Genomic DNA, 17,371 nt, shown 5'->3' on the forward strand with positions numbered 1-17,371 from the left:
TTGCTTTTTTGATTATTGCTGTTAAATATATTGATTATCCAGTTTACTAAGACTTTCTAGGTCTCTCTCAACTTTGTCATTAGCTATTTAAACACCATTTGTGAAGTATGTTTGTCACTTATTTTTCCTTCCTGTTTGCAATACTTTACACTAGTTTGCATTAAACCTCATCTGCCATTGTTCTGCCCAGATAGATATTTTGTCCAACTTATTCTGCATTTCCTTGCCTGCTGTCCATGTAATATATTTATTCATTTGTATCATGTCCCTGTTCTTGATGCCATTTCTGATTTTTTTTTAAATTTTGAGTCTGCTGCTTTCATTTGAGGGATTAATCGTCACAGTTTATAGCTGCTGTTTTCAATTCATTTTGCTTTCATTTCAGGGATTAAGCTTAGTTTTGGCTGCTGCTTCAATTTAATCCTTTTTTTTGTTTCCCACTGCCCATGTGATATTTAATTTATGTTTGACAGTCGTGACCTCACTCCTGACCAGATTTAGGACTTCCATTTGGTTTATTAAATAGTCTCTGATAAATAATCATCAATAAAATTTGGGGTAACCCTTTTTGATTTGCTGTAGTTGTTTGGTTAATATATTTTGGCCCAGTTGTGTTATATATCATTGTGTTACATGTTATGACGGTGCTTCTATATTTTTTTGAGGACTCCTGTATTTTAGAATTATGGACATTGTTTTATTTGGGAAAAATGAAAAGGATTCCATGGATGATTTTTCACTGAGGCCATCGGAAGGTCTTTTGGACTTGGTTTGTAAACAGCCCTTACTGGAAGTCACCTGTCTTCAGATAAATACCCAATAGGGGATTTTTGAGTTGGAAAAGATGTTTACAGAGAAGTGACAGGTCAAGATTTATAAGGGTCAGGAGGCTTGACTCTTGAGATATTGCTTTTGGTTTGCTTTGGACAGTGTATTGGGGTGTGAACTGTTCTGAAGGCAGTAGGAGAAAATCAGCCAAGAGAGCAGTCACCATCAGCACCCTCTTCCATCTCTTTGAGAACTTCATGAGAATCAGGTGTAAGAAATAGTGAAACTGATGCTGCATTTTTCCTGAAAAGCCTGCCAAACTGATCTTCAACATCACCTGAAAAGAACAGTTCTAGAAAGATCCCAGTGACAGCCGTCTATACGTATTTGGGATGCCAAACCAAAAATGGCCAACTGACATCATTCCAGATCTTTTTTTTTCAAGAATTAGCAAGTATTTGGCCAAAGTATTTTTTGTGTCTTTTTTTTGTAACAGAGCTCTAAAGACAAAATCTCTATTTTTCTGTTACCCTGCGACAAGAGAAAATCTTAATTTTTCTGTGCATGTGTGAATGTGTGTGTCGAAGGTAAAAAGGGAACTTTCATCTGTGTGTTAATGTTTTGCTTCGTTACTGGTTAAGTCTTGTTTTACAATAAACTGATCATTTTGTTGTTTATGGAAGAAACCTGGTTGGTGTATTTTATTCTGGGATAAAAATAGAGTCTATGATTGACCGGATCGGTAACTGGGTAAATATTTATATGTTGTGACCTGTGGAGAAGTGGAACTAGAAAAACAATGTACTCCTCCTGCCTCAGTCGTAACATACATAATAAATAATGGAGGAACCCTATTAGATTTGCAACTTTAATTTACGAATTTTGACCAAAGCCTGTTCAGTTTACTTATTGATGGATTTTTGACAAGATTAAGGGGTACAGAATTCGGGGAAGGGGAGCAAATTAATTTAAAAGCTGGCTAGAAGAAAGGAAACAACATTGGAGTAAAGTGGAGTGTTTCAATGGTTGGAACTGGATAACAATCTCACATGGGATTCTTTTCTCACAGGATTCTTTTATGGGACTGCTTCTGTTCCCTGTGTACATTAACAAATTGGATATTATGCTCGTGGAAGTGGTGTCCAGATTTGCAGATAAGACTAAAACAGGAGGTATAGTAAATACAGGTGGGGTTCAAAGGAAGCTGAAAGGACTTAATAAAATGTTGAAATGGGTACATCGGACCCATGCACTTTTACAAATATAAAATATAAAAGACTTGCAAGATACAATTAGGTGTTTCTTTCAATTAATTCATTTTATTTCACCAGAATTTTTAGATAACTTCTTTACCATTTACTCTATATTTTACACATTTGTTTTTAACCAATATTGCTCTTATTCCAAACACCCAAAATATATCAGCATGCTGATAGCTTCTCCATTAGTAAGTATATTCTTCTGCTTATGAAATGACCCACTATGCACAAGTATGCACACACAGAATTTGAGGCTGAAAATACACTTAAGCCTAAACCTCAATCATGATAAATTATCACTCTCATAACATAGTGAATATTATATCGAATAAAACAGTTTATATGAACATACGAATTAGAAGCAGGAGTAGGCCTTGAGCCTGCTACTCCATTCAAATAAAATCGTGGCTGATCTGATTGTAACCTTGACTTCATATTCCCGCCTACCCCCGATAACCTTTCACCCCTCGCTTATCAAGAATCTATCTACCTCTGCCTTAAAAATATTTAAAGACTCTGCTTTCGCTGCCTTTTGAGGAAGAGAGTTCGAAAGACTCACAACCCTGTGAGAGAAAAAAATTCTCCTCATCTCTGTCTTAAATGGGTGACCACTTATTTTTAAATAGTGACCACTAGTTCTAGATTCTCCCACAAGAGGAAACATCCTTTCCACATCCACCCTGTCAAGACCCCACAGGATCTTGTATGTTTCAATCAAGTCGCCTCTTACTCTTCTAAACTCCAGCAGATACAAGCCTAGCCTGTCCAACCTTTCCTCATAGGACAACCTGCCCACTCCAGGTATTAGTCTAGTAAACCTTCTCTGAACTGCTTCCAATGCATTTACATCCTTCCTTAAATAAGGAGACCAATATAATACACAGTACTCCAGAAATGATCTCACCAATACCTTGTATAACTGAAGCATAACCTCTCTATATTTTTGTGTTCAATTCCCTTCGCAATAAATGATAACTTTCTATTAGCTTTCCTAATTACTTGCTGAACCTGCATACTAACCTTTTGCGATTCATGCATTAGGACACCCTGATCCTTCTGCATCACAGAGCTCTGCAATCTCTCACCATTTAGTTAATATGCTTCTTGTTTATTCTTCCTGCCAAAATGGACAATTTCACATTTTCCCACATTATACTCCATTTGCCAGATCTTTATCCACTCACTTAACCTATCTATGTCCCTTTATAGCCTCCTTATGTCCTCTTCACAACTTACTTTCCTACCTATCTTTGTGTCATCAGCAAATTTAGCAACCATACCTTCAATCCCTTCATCTAAGTCATTTATATAAATTATAAAACGTTGAGGCCCCAGTACTGATCCCTGCGGCACACCTCTTATTATATCTTGCCAAGCAGAAAATGACCCATTTATGTCTACTCTCTGTTTCCTGTCAGCTAGCCAATCTTCTATCCATGCCAGTATGTTACCCCCTACACCATGAGCTTTTATTTTCCGCAGTAACCTTTGGTATGGTTCCTTATCAAATGCCTTCTGGAAATCTAAGTACAGTACATCCACCGGTTCTCTTTTATCCACAGCACATGTTACTTCAAAGAACTCCAATAAATTATTTAAACATGATTTCCCTTTCACAAAATCATGTTGACTCTGCCTGATTACCTTGAATTTTTCTAAGTGCCTTGCTAGAACGTCTTTAATAATAGCTTCTAAAATTTCCCTAAGACAGATGTTAAGCTAACTGGCCTGTAGTTTCCTGCTTTCTGTGTCCCTCCTTTTTTGAGTAAGGGAGTTACATTCACTATTTTCCAATCTAATGGAACCTTCCCCGAATCTAGGGAATTTTGGAAAATTAAAACCACGCATCAACTATCTCATTAGCCACTTATTTTAGGACCCTAGGATGAAGTTCATCAGGACCCAGGGACTTCTCAGCCCGCAACTCCAACAATTTGCTCAGTATCTTTTCCCTGGTGATTGTAATTTTCTTGAGTTCCTCCCTCCCTTCCATATCCTGACTTACAGTTATTTCTTGGATGTTACTTGTATCCTCTATAGTGAAGACCGATGCAAAATACCTGGTCAATCTGCCATCTCCTTATTTTCCCTTATTAATTCCCCAGACTCATTTTCTATAGGACCAACGCTCATTTTTTTAACTCTTTTTAAAATATCTATAGAAACTCTTACTATCTGTTTTTATCTTTCTAGCTAGCTTTCTCTTGTACACTAATGTTTCCCCACAATGTCAATCTTTTAATCATTCTTTGCAATTTTTTATATTCTGTCCAATCTTCTGACCTGCCACCCATTTTTGCACAATTATATGCTTTTTCTTTGAGTTTGATGCTATCTTTAACTTTTTAGTTAACCACGGATGGTGGGTCCTCCCCTTGGAATTTATCTTCCCCATTGGAATGTATCTATTCTGTGTATTCTGAAATATCCCCTTAAATATCTACCATTGAATCTCTACTGACCTAGCCTTTAACCTAATTTGCCAGTTCACTTTAGCTCTGCTTTCATGTCCTCATAATTTTCCTTGTTTAAGTTTAAAATACTAGTCTGGGACCCAGTCTTCTTTCGCTCAAACTGAATGTAAAATTCAGTCATGTTATGATCGCTGCAATGTATGGGCTCTTTCACTATGAGATTATCAATAAATCCTATCTCATTGCACAAGACCAGGTTTAGTATAGCCTGCTCTCTAGTTAACGTTCCAGAATGTGCTGTTCTAAGAAACTATCTCGAAAACATTCTATGAACTCCTCATCTAGGCTACCTTTGCCCATTTGATTCTTCCAGTCTATAAATAGATTAAAATCCCCCATGATTATTGCCATATCTTTCTGACAAGCTCCCATTATTTCTTCCTTTATACTCTGTCCTGTCATGTGGTTACTGTTAGGGGGCCTGTACACCATTCCCACGATTGACTTCTTGCCTTTATCATTTCTCATCTCTACCCAAACTGCTTCTACATCCTGGTTTCCTGAATTTAGGCCATCCCTCTCTAATCTGCTAATACCATCATTAATTAACAGAGCCACCCCTCCGCCTTTTCCTAGCTTGCTGTCCTTCCTAAATGTCATGTACCCTTCAATATTCAGGTCCCAATTTATTGTCCAGTTCACTGAGCAACAGCTAGCAAAATTTGGAAAAAATTGTCTTGCAAAAGCCCAAGCCACTGCATGTTACCACTAGGGTTGAATAATGAGGCCTATAGTGTAAATTATTCCCGCAGGATTGAAAGCCATACACAGCCTCATGGTTGTGTGTAGGTGGCAAGTGGAGTGTGAAGTTCTGAATATTAATTAAAATGATTTTTAAAATATTAGCATTTTACTGCAACCCTGAAGTTATCTAGAAATCTGAATTGTGCAGCAATATTTTATAATTATCATTCTGTTTGCTTTTATTGCATATGTAATGGAATACTTCTATATTAGCATTTCAGTCCTTGATGTTGCGCATCCAGAAAGATTTTTTGTGCTACTGGAAAGATGTCTGCAATTTATTTACTAAACAATTTGTACTTCCTTTGCTTTTTTCATTTTCTTCTATGTTTAGCTTTAGTGGCTGATATGAAGTTAGTCACAGCTGGAGATCGAAGAAAAATTGCCGACCAATCTAACATAACCTGAGGAAATGTGCAAAATATGACATGGAGATGAGTGTAGAAAGGGTTGATAAAGTTAAGCAGTCACTGCAGGGAGCAATATTTGAACCAAATTGCAACATTTTTGATTAGGAAGTACTGTTCTTGAGTATCTCGAAAATTAACCAATTCTAATGAAACATCACAGCAAACTGTACAGGAGCATTTAAAAAATGCCATGAAACATCAAAGCAACATTGAAAAGCACATACGATTATACAAAGATGGAGAGGAAATGATTAACTGGTCCATTGAGCCTGTCTCTTATTGCCATGGTACAATTTAGGTACACTTTGACCCCCATTCACTCCCCCATTACCAGTCACACAATCTCCTGGGAGAGAGAAAAAAAGGCAGAAAAGCTTTTGCCAATTTAGGAGAAAAAACTCAAGCAAATTTCTCTTTCATTCCTCAAAGACGATCAGACATGTTCTGATTGTGACTTGCTTCCTTCCAAAATCAAATTTGCCTGCACAGATTTTAGTGCAGATTTCCATTGGAACATCTGGATTGTCAGCTGCTTTACTCAGTAATTACATATCACTGGATTCCATGTTTGCAGTGAGGCTTGCTTCCTGTAAATAAAACAACAGCATTTATATAGCGCCTTCCACTACCTCAGGACTTCCCAAAGTTCTTTAGAGACAATAAAGCACTTTTGAAGTGTAGTCACTGTTGTAATGTAGGGAAACATGGCAGTCAGTTTGTGTACAAGGTCCCACAAGCAGCAATGTGATAATGACCAGTTAATCTGTATTAGTGATGTTAGTTGAGTGATAAATATTATCCAGGGGAGAACTCCATGCTCTTGTTTGAAATTATGGCATATGATCTTTCACATCCACATGGGAGGGCAGACGGGGCTTTTGGTTTAAATCTCATCTGAAATACGATACTTCTGAAAGTCCAGCACTGGAGTGTCAGCCTGGATTATGTTCTCAAGTCTCTGGAGTTGGACTTGAACCCATGACCCTCTGACTCAGCCAGCGTGCTGCCCACTGACCATCCTCCATCTGTTCACTGAATCCACTTGCTTGGGCTTCTTCCTCATTCTCACCAGCAGCACTCAGCATCAAAGCTTTACATGTCAGTCAGCAATACAATGCTCAGGACCTCTTTATTAGCACATACAATAGATTCACACCTAAGCTGGAATTATAGGTTCTCCCCCCCCCAACGGGAAGATTGTGGGGGGGGGGAGCGTACAATGGAGTGGGAGGCATGGGGGGCCCTTCCCGACATGCTCCCGTCTCTGCAGCCACTTTACGCAGGGCGGCGGTAGTAAAAAAGGCCCCGCTCACCCCAGGCCAATCAAGGCCCTTAAGTGGCCATTTAACATGGTTGGTCGAGCGGCCCAGGCCCAAGAGAAGCCAACTGACAAAAACAGGCGATTCCCTCTGACGGCCTGGGGAGGGGGGCGCTCATGACTGGGCACCTAGTGCCGACGGAGGGCTGCCCCCACTGCCCCAACCACACCCAACATGTCCCCCCCTATCCCCCCAATCGACCACCCTCGCCTCGCTGGGGTCCGACTGATCACCCCCGGTGATGCAACAAAATCTTAACTTAGTTCCAGGGTTCCACGACATTTTCACAAAGCTTGGCTGCAGTCCCAGCAGCAACCACTGCTCCCGGTGGCGCTGCTGGGAGTAAGCTGCCAGCCCGCTGATTGGCCGGCAGCTCCATTAGGCAGGACTTCCTACCTCAAGCAGGTGAAAGTCCCGCCTCAGAACAATTAAAGCCGGGGAACCGCAAAATGTGGGTCAGATCCCCAGGCTAGGCAGAAGTGGGTTCGCCACCGACTTTTTAGTCGGTGGACGGCTCCCGTTCGCCGAGGGAAAAATCCCGGCCCTTATGTCTGCTGAGAGTTGCAACAGACAACTCGTGCTCAATAAAGCTGACTGTTGGTTCCTGCATTGGGATCTTTGACTGGAACAGATGTAGCTGCTTTTGCCGCCAGAGGAATTAAGTTACAGTGCTGAAAACAGTTGCATTGGATTTGGTATTTAGAAACAGGCACTTCATGTGCAACCTTTAGTTGTTACTTGTCTCATGATTTTGGCTTTGTGATGTCAGACTTCAGTCAAAATGTGCAGCTACTTTTCAGAAAGAACACCTGTCATCTACGTATGTTTGTTTCATTAGTTTATGAGTAACACTACTATGAAACTATCAGTTTTTCTAATTCCTAATCAACAGCAGATTTCTTCCCACCATTGCCCCCCCCTCACCCACCCCACCCCACCCCACCCCACATCATGCAGGTGTCATTCATAACAGTATATCATTGCTTAGCCTTTTTCCAACTTGAGAATGTTACATTGGAATCTACTTGAATGCAGTTTGCAAAAAAAGAGACCAGTTTCATTAGGATTAAAAATGTCTTTGGGCTGGAAGCAAGATAACCTTAGAGGAATTTTATCGCACGTCCAGTTGTTGACACTTTCAGTGGAATTATTACTTGCCTTCCCATGTGGGACCCTAGACTTGATTGCAGGACAATTTTTGAAATGGTTGATACGTGATGCAGAAACGGAGTCAGCTAGAAATTCTTCAGCTAATTTATTTGCCGCCTTTTCTGGCATGACATGGTCAGATAACCCAGGAAGGTTAATTGTTCAGGCATGCTTCAACAGCTTGAACTCTAATTAATCTGCAGATTTCATTGGGCATGAGCCAATTAATATGGGAATTCACATTCTTATTAATAATGCAAATTAAGAGTTTCAAATTCGGCAGTGAGCTTTTAATGGGATACTTTTTCCCATGATTTTAATACAAATTAAGCAGCTTCAAAGAGGAGTAGCTTGCAATTCAAACGTATTGCTCATACACATGTTTTCACAGCTTGGTGAAAATGTCTGTTGCCATTAATATGTAATATTGCAAATAGAGTTTTGTGTACTTGCTCAAAAACAAGCAATCATAGACTATTTCAGGAAGCAGTTAATAGAAATCACTTAATTTTGCCCATTTCCACCAGCTAAAATTTGAATTAAAGCTGTACCAAAAAAATTGTATAAATTTGAGCAAGATGGGTTCCTGTTTCTTGCCGCAAAGCCAGAAAATTACTTTAGTTTCTTTAAAGTAAATCCAGTAAGGCGGTATGCCAGATAGCCAAAAAATGAAAATTAGTGAAAGTCAATTTAAAATAGGTACATACATTTTTGGAATAATCAGTCAATAATGAAATTATTCAAAAACATGGGATAATACAAAATATAATCAAAAAGCAAAATATTGCAGATACTGGAACTCTGAAACAAAACCTTATGATAAAAAACACTCCGGTCAGTCAGCATCTGTGGAGGAAAATGGCAAGTTAATGTTTAGGTGTGAATCCTTCATCAGAACTGGAAGATATTACAGATGAACAGCATTTTAGAAAAAGTACAAATAAAGGAAGGAAATTGGGTGGGGTGTAAAATGGGCTGTTGTGTCAGTTGCCAGCGTTCGCCAGAGCTGGCGGGCAGCCATAAAGGCGGGGCTAAAGCGTGGCGAGCCGAAGAGACTTGGCAGTTGGCAGGAAAAAAGACAGAGGCGCAAGGAGAGAGCCAACTGTGTAACAGCCCCGACAAGCAAATTTTTCTGCAGCACCTGTGGAAGAGCTTGTCACTCTAGAATTGGCCTTTATAGCCACTCCAGGCGCTGCTCCACACACCACTGACCACCTCCAGGCACTTACCCATTGTCTCTCGAGACAAGGAGGCCAAAGATTTTTGAAGATTTTTGATTTATTAGCACCCGTTTTATGTTACTTTCACCCCAAACTATAATCTAATTCTGATGAAGAGCTCATACTTGAAGTGTAATTTTGTCACTTCTCTCCACAACCGCTGATTAACTTGATGAGTGTTTCTAATGTTTTCTGTTGTTCAAAATATAGCTGGCTGCTAAAATAAATAGGCTGAATACCCTGCTCTCCACCTTTATTCTCAAATTTAATCTTGTGCCTGACTGCTAATAAGTGCCTCAGCTACCAATGGACAAAGTAGATTTGAAGATTTTATCAGTATTCTTGCATTGTACTTGCATAATGGGTCATTCATTTACATAATATAGACACACATTTGTTGAATTGTTTTTGAATATCTTTTTGTTTCTTTTCAGTAAAATCAACTGTACTGAACTACCAAAGTCCTGCAACAGGTCTTTTCCCTACGAAAACAATTGGTAATTGTAATAATGCCAAAGTGCGAGATTGTCTTTATTGTGCTGCCAGTGCTTGGGCTGTAGCACTTGCTTATAGGTAAGTGCAATCCTTGTGGATGTCCAGATTTTGCTACTAAGATATTTATGAATTGAATATGTTCCGAGTTTTGTGTCCATGCAGAGCTTGGTCGTCTATAAACTGCAAGCAGAAGTGTCCAGGTTGTGCATTTCCCTAAATTAATGTGACAATTCAGTAACAATACTGTAAATTCCAGAAGCATCTATGCTTAGAATACCTATCAATTCTCCAATATTGGATGTGAGTTTTACACCCAAGGGATTGTGATCTTGTTTTGGATGGAGTCCAGTTCCAGCAGCAGAACATTGGTGTAAGCTCTGCACTAAGGTTTGTGCGATTCCATGTGATGGTGTCAATGGAACCATAGATGTTTGCAGCACAGATGGAGGCTATTTGACTCATTGTCTTTATGCCAGCTCATTGCGACAGCATTCCAAAACTAATTCCACTCTCCTGCTCTCTCCCTATAACCCTTTCTTTCATTTGTCCAATTTTTACTGATAAAACGTAATGGTCTCTGCCTTAAACATTATGACAAGGTATTCAATGCTCCAGTAACCATCTTTGCAAACAAATTTCTCCGAACCTCTCACCTCACTGTCAGCGATATTTTAAATTGATAACTTCTTGTCTCTGACTTCCTAACCAGAAGAATGTGTTTCCTTATTCACTCAAAACCCTTTTTAATTTTAAAACTACTTATTTAAATCTTCTCTTAGCCACCTCTATTCCAGTAAAAAAAGTACAATATCTCCTTATAACTAGTCTCCCATCCCTGGTATTATCCTGGTGAATCTATGTTGTATGGTTTGAATGGCTTTAAAGTACTTTTAGTAATGGAGCACTGAAAATTGCACATAGTGCTTGACAGAATAGAAGAACATAAGAAATAGGAACAGGAGTAGGCCATTCAGCCCCTCAAGCCTGCCCAGCCATTCAATAAGATCATGGCTGATTTGCCCCAGACCTCAACTCGTCTTTTGTGCCAGCTCCTCGTAGCCCTCAACTTCCCGATATTTCAAAAATCTATCTACCGCCTCTTTAAATACTTTCAGTAATCTAGCCTCCACAGTTCTCGGGTAGAGAATTCCAGATATTCACTACCCTCTGAGAGAAGAAATTCCTTTGCATCTCAGTATTAAATGAGTGTCCCCTTATTCTGTAACTATGTCCCCTTGTTCAAGATTCCTCCACTAGTGGAAACATCTTCTCAACATCTCCCCTGTCGAGCCCCCTCAGAATCTTGTACATTTTAATAAGATCTCCCCTCATTCTTCTAAACTCTAATGAATAAAGACCTAACCTGTTTAACCATTCTTGATAAATCAACCCTTTCATCCCAGGAATCAGCCAAGTGAATCTCATTTTAACTGCCTCCAATGCCAGTACATCCTTTCTTAAATATGGGGACCAAAACTGTACACAGTACTCCAGGTGCGGCCTCACCAACACCCTGTACACCTGTAACAAGACTTCCCTATTTTTAAACTCCGACCCCCTAGCAATAAAAGCCAAAATTCCATTTAACAATGACCTAACCAATATTTTATACAAATTCATCACTATTTCTTTACTCTTATACTGTATGCTCCTGTTTATAAAACCTAAAATTGTATCCGTTTTCATGGCTTCATCTGACTTTGCTCGTGCTTTCAAGGAATTACATATTTGAACCCCAGGCTTCTCTGTTCATCTATACACTTACGTCTTTCCATTGTGTGTATACTTCCATTTTTTTTTTTTTGCCTGAACTTAGCTGTATTAAATTATATCTCCCACCTATTTTCCCATTCCATTAACCTGTCCGTATATTACCACTGGGGCCTTGTGACTCATTACTTTTGAGTTCTGATCATTTTTGCTGTTGCATGATACCGAAACAAAGATAAGGAAAGCAAATATCAGTGGTAAAAACTCAGCCGCCTGGTCAACTCTAGTCATTGTACAGATAAGCACACACATTGGGAAAGAACAACTAATGAAAGCTTCAAATCACAAACAAAATTGATCATTCAGTTGGTCACCCAATATGCAAAGAAGTAAAACAAAATAATTAAATTGTGGACTGAAGAAGCCAAATGAGACACCCATTCCCCAATCAATCCCCTTGTATTAGTAACCAGAATTACTGCTCGCCCATAAACAATGAAAGAGTTTAAAAAGAGCGTGGGAACCACCAGCAGAGACCCAGCAGCAGAGCACATCGGGAGAGAGGAGTTTGAAAAGAGAGCAGGAACCACCAGCAGAGACCCAGCAGCAGAGCACATTGGGAGAGAGGAGTTTAAAAAGAGAATGGGAACCACCTTCAGAGACAGAGCAGCAGAGCACATCAGGAGCGAGTGGTTTTGGTAGGGTATATTAATAGTGGTAAAGCAGATTAGTTTTGGTAAGAGCACATCTCCAACAGCACAGCACACGATCAGAAAGAAAAATCAAAGTGTGATATCACAGGGAAGCAGTTAGGTTATTGGCTGGGCGAGACTTCGGAGCTACAAACAACGTGAGAGGGGAGAGAGCGGTGAGGCACAGCGAGAGAGTCAGTGAGTATCTGGTGGGTATTTTCTTACTTTTTTTTCTGCTCAGTTTTTTTTCTTTAACTTTTAAGTCTACCTACTAAGTAGAGGCTAAAATACCAGTAGTCAGTAGGTGGTTACCCATTTGTTCGTTTACTTATAAGCTTTTTATTGTGTTTATATAACTTCTGATTTTTAGTGCAGTAAATAAATAATTTGAGGCATGGCAAGGCTGCTCACATGTGTCGAATACACCTCCTGTGCCATGTGGGAGCTCCAGGATGCTTCTTGTATCCTGGAGAACCATTTGTGCAAAAAGTGTCATCAATTGCAGCAGCTTGAGCTCCGGGTTTTGGAACGTGAGCGACAGCTGACGACACTGCGGTGCATTCATGAGGATGAGAACTACATGGATAACGCAATTATAGATGTGGTCACCCTGCAGCTTAAGAGTATGTAGGAAAACAGGGAATGGGTGACTGCCAGGCAGCCAAAAAGAAACAGGTAGGTAGTGCAGGAGATCCCTGAGTGTATCTCACTTTCCAACAGGTATTCAGTTCTGAATACTGATAAGAGTGATGCTTCACCTGGGGAGTGCAGCCACAGCCAAGACAATGGCACCACTGGTGGCTCAGCTGCACAGGGCGGTACAGGGAAAACTGGAAGAGCCATAGTGATAGGTGATTCAATAGTCAGGGGAACAGACAGGTGTTTCTGTGGCTGCAGATGTGAATCCAGGATGGTGTGCTGCCAGGGTCAAGGATGTCACTGAGCGGCTGCAGAGCATCCTGAAGAAGGAGGGCGAACAGCCAGCAGTTGTGGTCCACATTGGAACCAACGACATAGATGGACAGAGGGATGTGATTCTGCAGTTAGAATTTAGGGAGCGAGGTAAGAAATTAGCAAGCAGGATCTCAAAAGTAGTAATCTCCGGATTACTCCCAGTGCCACACGTAAGTGAGTATAGAAATAGAAGGATAAGACTGACAAATGTGTGGCTGGAAAGATGGTGCAGGAGGGAGGGCTTTAGATTCCTGGGACATTGGGACCGGCTGTAGGGGAGATGGGACCTGTACAGGCCGGATGGGTTGCACCTGAACAGAGCCGGGACTGAGTTCCTTGTGGGACATTTTGCTACAGCTGTTGGGGAGGGTTTAAACAGGTTTGGCAGAAGGGTGGGGATCTGGGGATAGACTCAGTTGGGACAAAATCAAAAATGAGAATGGAAAGCAGAAAACTAATGGATGACTTTGGAAGACAGAGGAAACAAAAGTTAGAAAATAAAAAGAGTTTGGCAGTGCTCAAGGGTATCTATTTCAATGCAAGGAGTACAGCAAATAAAACAGATGAGCTGAGGGTGCAGATAGACACATTTTTTTTTCTTCATTCATTCATGGTATGTGGACGTCGCTGGCAAGGCCAGCATTTATTGCCCTTCCCTAATTGTCCTTGAGAAGGTGGTGGTGAGCTGCCTTCTTGAACCGCTGCAGTCCATGTGGGATAGGTACACCCACAGTGCTGTTAGGAAGGGAGTTCCAGGATTTTGACCCAGCGACAATGAAGGAACGACGATATAGTTCCAAGTCAGGATGGTGAGTAACTTGGAGGGGAACTTGCAGGTGGTGGTGTTCCCATGCATTTGCTGCCCTTGTCCTTCTGGTTGGTAGAGGTCGTGGGTTTGGAAGGTGCTGTCGAAGGAGGCTTGGTGCGTTGCTACAGTGCATCTTGTAGATGGTACAGACTGCTGACACTGTGCGTCGGTGGTGGAGGGAGTGAATCTTTGTAGATGGTGTGCCAGTCAAGTGGGCTGCTTTGTTCTGGATGGTGTTGAGCTTCTTCAGTGTTGTTGGAACTGCAGCCATCCAGGCAAGTGGAGAGTATTCCTTCACACTCCTGACTTGTGCTTTGTAGTTGGTGGACAGGCTTTGGGGAGTCAGGAGGTGAGTTACTCGCTGCAGGATTCCTAGCCTCTGACCTGCTCTTGTAGCCACGGTATTTATATGGCACGAATGTTACTTGCCACTTATCAGCCCAAGCCTGGATATACAAACAAAGAACAAATAACAGTACAGCACAGGAACAGGCCATTCGGCCCTCCAAGCCTGTGCCGATCTTGATGCCTGCCGAAACTAACACCTTCTGCACTTACGGGGCCCATATCCCTCTATTCCCTTCCTATTCATATATTTGTCAAGATGTCTCTTAAGCGTCACTATCGTATCTGCTTCCACCACCTCCCCTGGCAGCAAGTTCCGGGCACTCACCACCCTCTGTGTAAAAAACTTGCCTTGCACATCCCCTCTAAACTTTGCCCCTTGCACCTTAAACCGATGTCCCCTAGTAACTGACTCTTCCACCCTGGAAAAAAGCTTCTGACTATCCACTCTGTCCATGCCGCTCATAACTTTGTAAACCTCTATCATGTCGCCCCTCCACCTCCGTCGTTCCAGTGAAAACAGTCCGAGTTTTTCCAACCTCTCCTCATAGCTAATGCCCTCCAGACCAGGCAACATCCTGGTAAACCTCCTCTGTACCCTCTCCAAAACCTCCACTTCCTTCTGGTAGTGTGGCGACCAGAATTGCACGCAGTATTCTAAGTGTGGCCTAACTAAGGGTCTGTACAGCTGCAACATGACTTGCCAATTTTTATACTAACTGCCCCGACCGATGAAGGCAAGCATGCCGTATGCCTTCTTGACTACCTTATCCACCTGCGTTGCCACTTTCAGTGACCTGTGGACCTGTACGCCCAGATCTCTCTGCCTGTCAATACTCCTAAGGGTTCTGCAATTTACTGTATACCTCCCACCTGCATTAGACCTTCCAAAATGCATTACCTCACATTTGTCCGGATTAAACTCCATCTGCCATTTCTCCGCCCAAGTCTCCAACCGATCTATATCCTGCTGTATCCTCTGACAATCCTCATCATTATCCGCAACTCCACCAACCTTTGTGTCATCCGCAAACTTACTAATCAGACCAGCTACATTTTCCTCCAAATCATTTATATATACTACAAACAGCAAAGGTCCCAGCACTGATCCCTGCGGAACACCACTAGTCACATCCCTCCATTCAGAAAAACACCCATCCACTGTTGCCCTCTGTCTTCTGTGACTGAGCCAGTTCTGTATCCATCTTGCCAGCTCACCTCTGATCCTGTGTGACTTCACCTTTTGCACCAGTCTGCCATGCGGGACCTTGTCAAAGGCTTTACTAAAGTCCATATAGACAACATCCACCGCCCTTCCCTCATCAATCATCTTCGTCACTTCCTCAAAAAACTCAATCAAATTAGTAAGACACGAACTCCCCTCCACAAAACCATGCTGTCTCTCGCTAATAAGTTTGTTTATTTCCAAATGGGAGTAAATCCTGTCCCGAAGAATCCTCTCTAATAGTTTCCCTACCACTGACGTAAGGCTCACCGGCCTATAATTTCCTGGATTATCCTTACCACCCTTCTTAAACAAAGGAACAACATTGGCTATTCTCCAGTCCTCTGGGACCTCACCTGTAGCCAATGAGGATGCAAAGATTTCTGTCAAGGCCCCAGCAATTTCTTCCCTTGCCTCCCTCAGTATTCCAGGGTAGATCCCATCAGGCCCTGGGGACTTATCTACCTTAATGCTTTGCAAGACACCCAACACCTCCTCCTTTTTGATAATGAGATGACTGAGACTATCTACACTTCCTTCCCTAGTCTCATCATCCACCAAGTCCTTCTCCTTGGTGAATACTGATGCAAAGTACTCATTTAGCACCTCACCCATTTCCTCTGGCTCCACATATAGATTCCCAACTCTGTCCTTGAGTGGGCCAACCCTTTCCCTGGTTACCCTCTTGTTCTTTATATACGTATAAAAAGCCTTGGGATTTTCCTTAATCCTGTTTGCCAATGACTTTTCATGACCCCCTTTAGCCCTCCTGACTCCTTGCTGAAGTTCCTTCCTCCTGTCTTTATATTCCTCAAGGGATTTGTCTGTTCCTAGCCTTCCAGCCCTTACGAATGCTTCCTTTTACTTTTTGACTAGGCTCACAATATCTCACGTTATCCAAGGTTCCCGAAACTTGCCAAACTTATCCTTCTTCCTCACAGGAACATGCTGGTCCTGGATTCTAATCAGTTGACGTTTGAAAGACTCCCACATGTCAGATGTTGATTTACCCTCAAACAGCCGCCCCCAATCTAAATTCTTCAGTTCCTGCCTAATGTTGTTATAATTAGCCTTCCCCCAATTTAGCACCTTCACCCAAGGACGACTCTTATCCTTATCCACAAGTTCCTTAAAACTTACGGAATTATGGGCACTGCCCCCGAAATGCTCCCCCACTGAAACTTCAACCACCTGGCCAGGCTCATTCCCCATACCAGGTCCAGAATGGCCCCATCCCCAGTTGGACTATCTACATACTGTTTCAAGAAGCCCTCCTGGATGCTCCTCACAAATTCTGACCCATCCGAGTCCCTAGCACTAAGTGAGTCCCAGTCAATGTTGGGGAAGTTAAAATCACCCACCACTACAACCCTGTTAACTTTACATCTTTCCAAATTCTGTCTACATATCTGCTTCTCTACCTCCCGCTGGCTGTTGGGAGGCCTGTAGTAAACCCCCAACATCCTGACTGCACCCATCCTATTCCTGAGCTCCACCCATATTGCCTCGCTGCATGACCTCTCTGAGGTGTCCTCCCGCAGTACAGCTGTGATATTCTCCTTAACCAGTAATGCAACTCCCCCACCCCTTTTACATCCCCCTCTATCCCGCCTAAAGCTTCTAAATCCTGGAACATTTAGCTGCCAATCCTGCCCTTCCCTCAACCAAGTCTCTGTAATAGCAACAACATCATAGTTCCAAGTACTAATCCAAGTTCTAAGCTCTAAGCCTTACCTGTTATACTTCTTGCATTGAAACAAATGCACTTCAGACCACCAGTCCCGCTGTGCTCAGCAACA

At 41.8% G+C, this 17,371-nt stretch overlaps 1 protein-coding gene across 5 annotated transcripts in view; it reads left to right on the top strand.

The window, feature by feature from the left end:
- Positions 1–17,371, top strand: part of phkb (phosphorylase kinase, beta) — a 368,089-nt gene that overhangs the window by 34,523 nt on the left and 316,195 nt on the right. For 3 of the 5 annotated variants that reach the window (XM_068049379.1, XM_068049377.1, XM_068049378.1), the window contains exon 4: positions 9,778–9,916. In XM_068049379.1, the coding sequence (XP_067905480.1) occupies positions 9,778–9,916 (139 nt within the window). Of the gene's footprint in view, positions 1–1,837; positions 1,941–9,777; positions 9,917–17,371 lie in introns of all 5 variants that reach the window. The other 2 variants (XM_068049380.1, XM_068049381.1) reach the window with 1 other exon arrangement.

The sequence above is a fragment of the Heterodontus francisci genome, chromosome 17 (assembly GCF_036365525.1).
Source record: "Heterodontus francisci isolate sHetFra1 chromosome 17, sHetFra1.hap1, whole genome shotgun sequence".
Taxonomy (NCBI): domain Eukaryota; kingdom Metazoa; phylum Chordata; class Chondrichthyes; order Heterodontiformes; family Heterodontidae; genus Heterodontus; species Heterodontus francisci.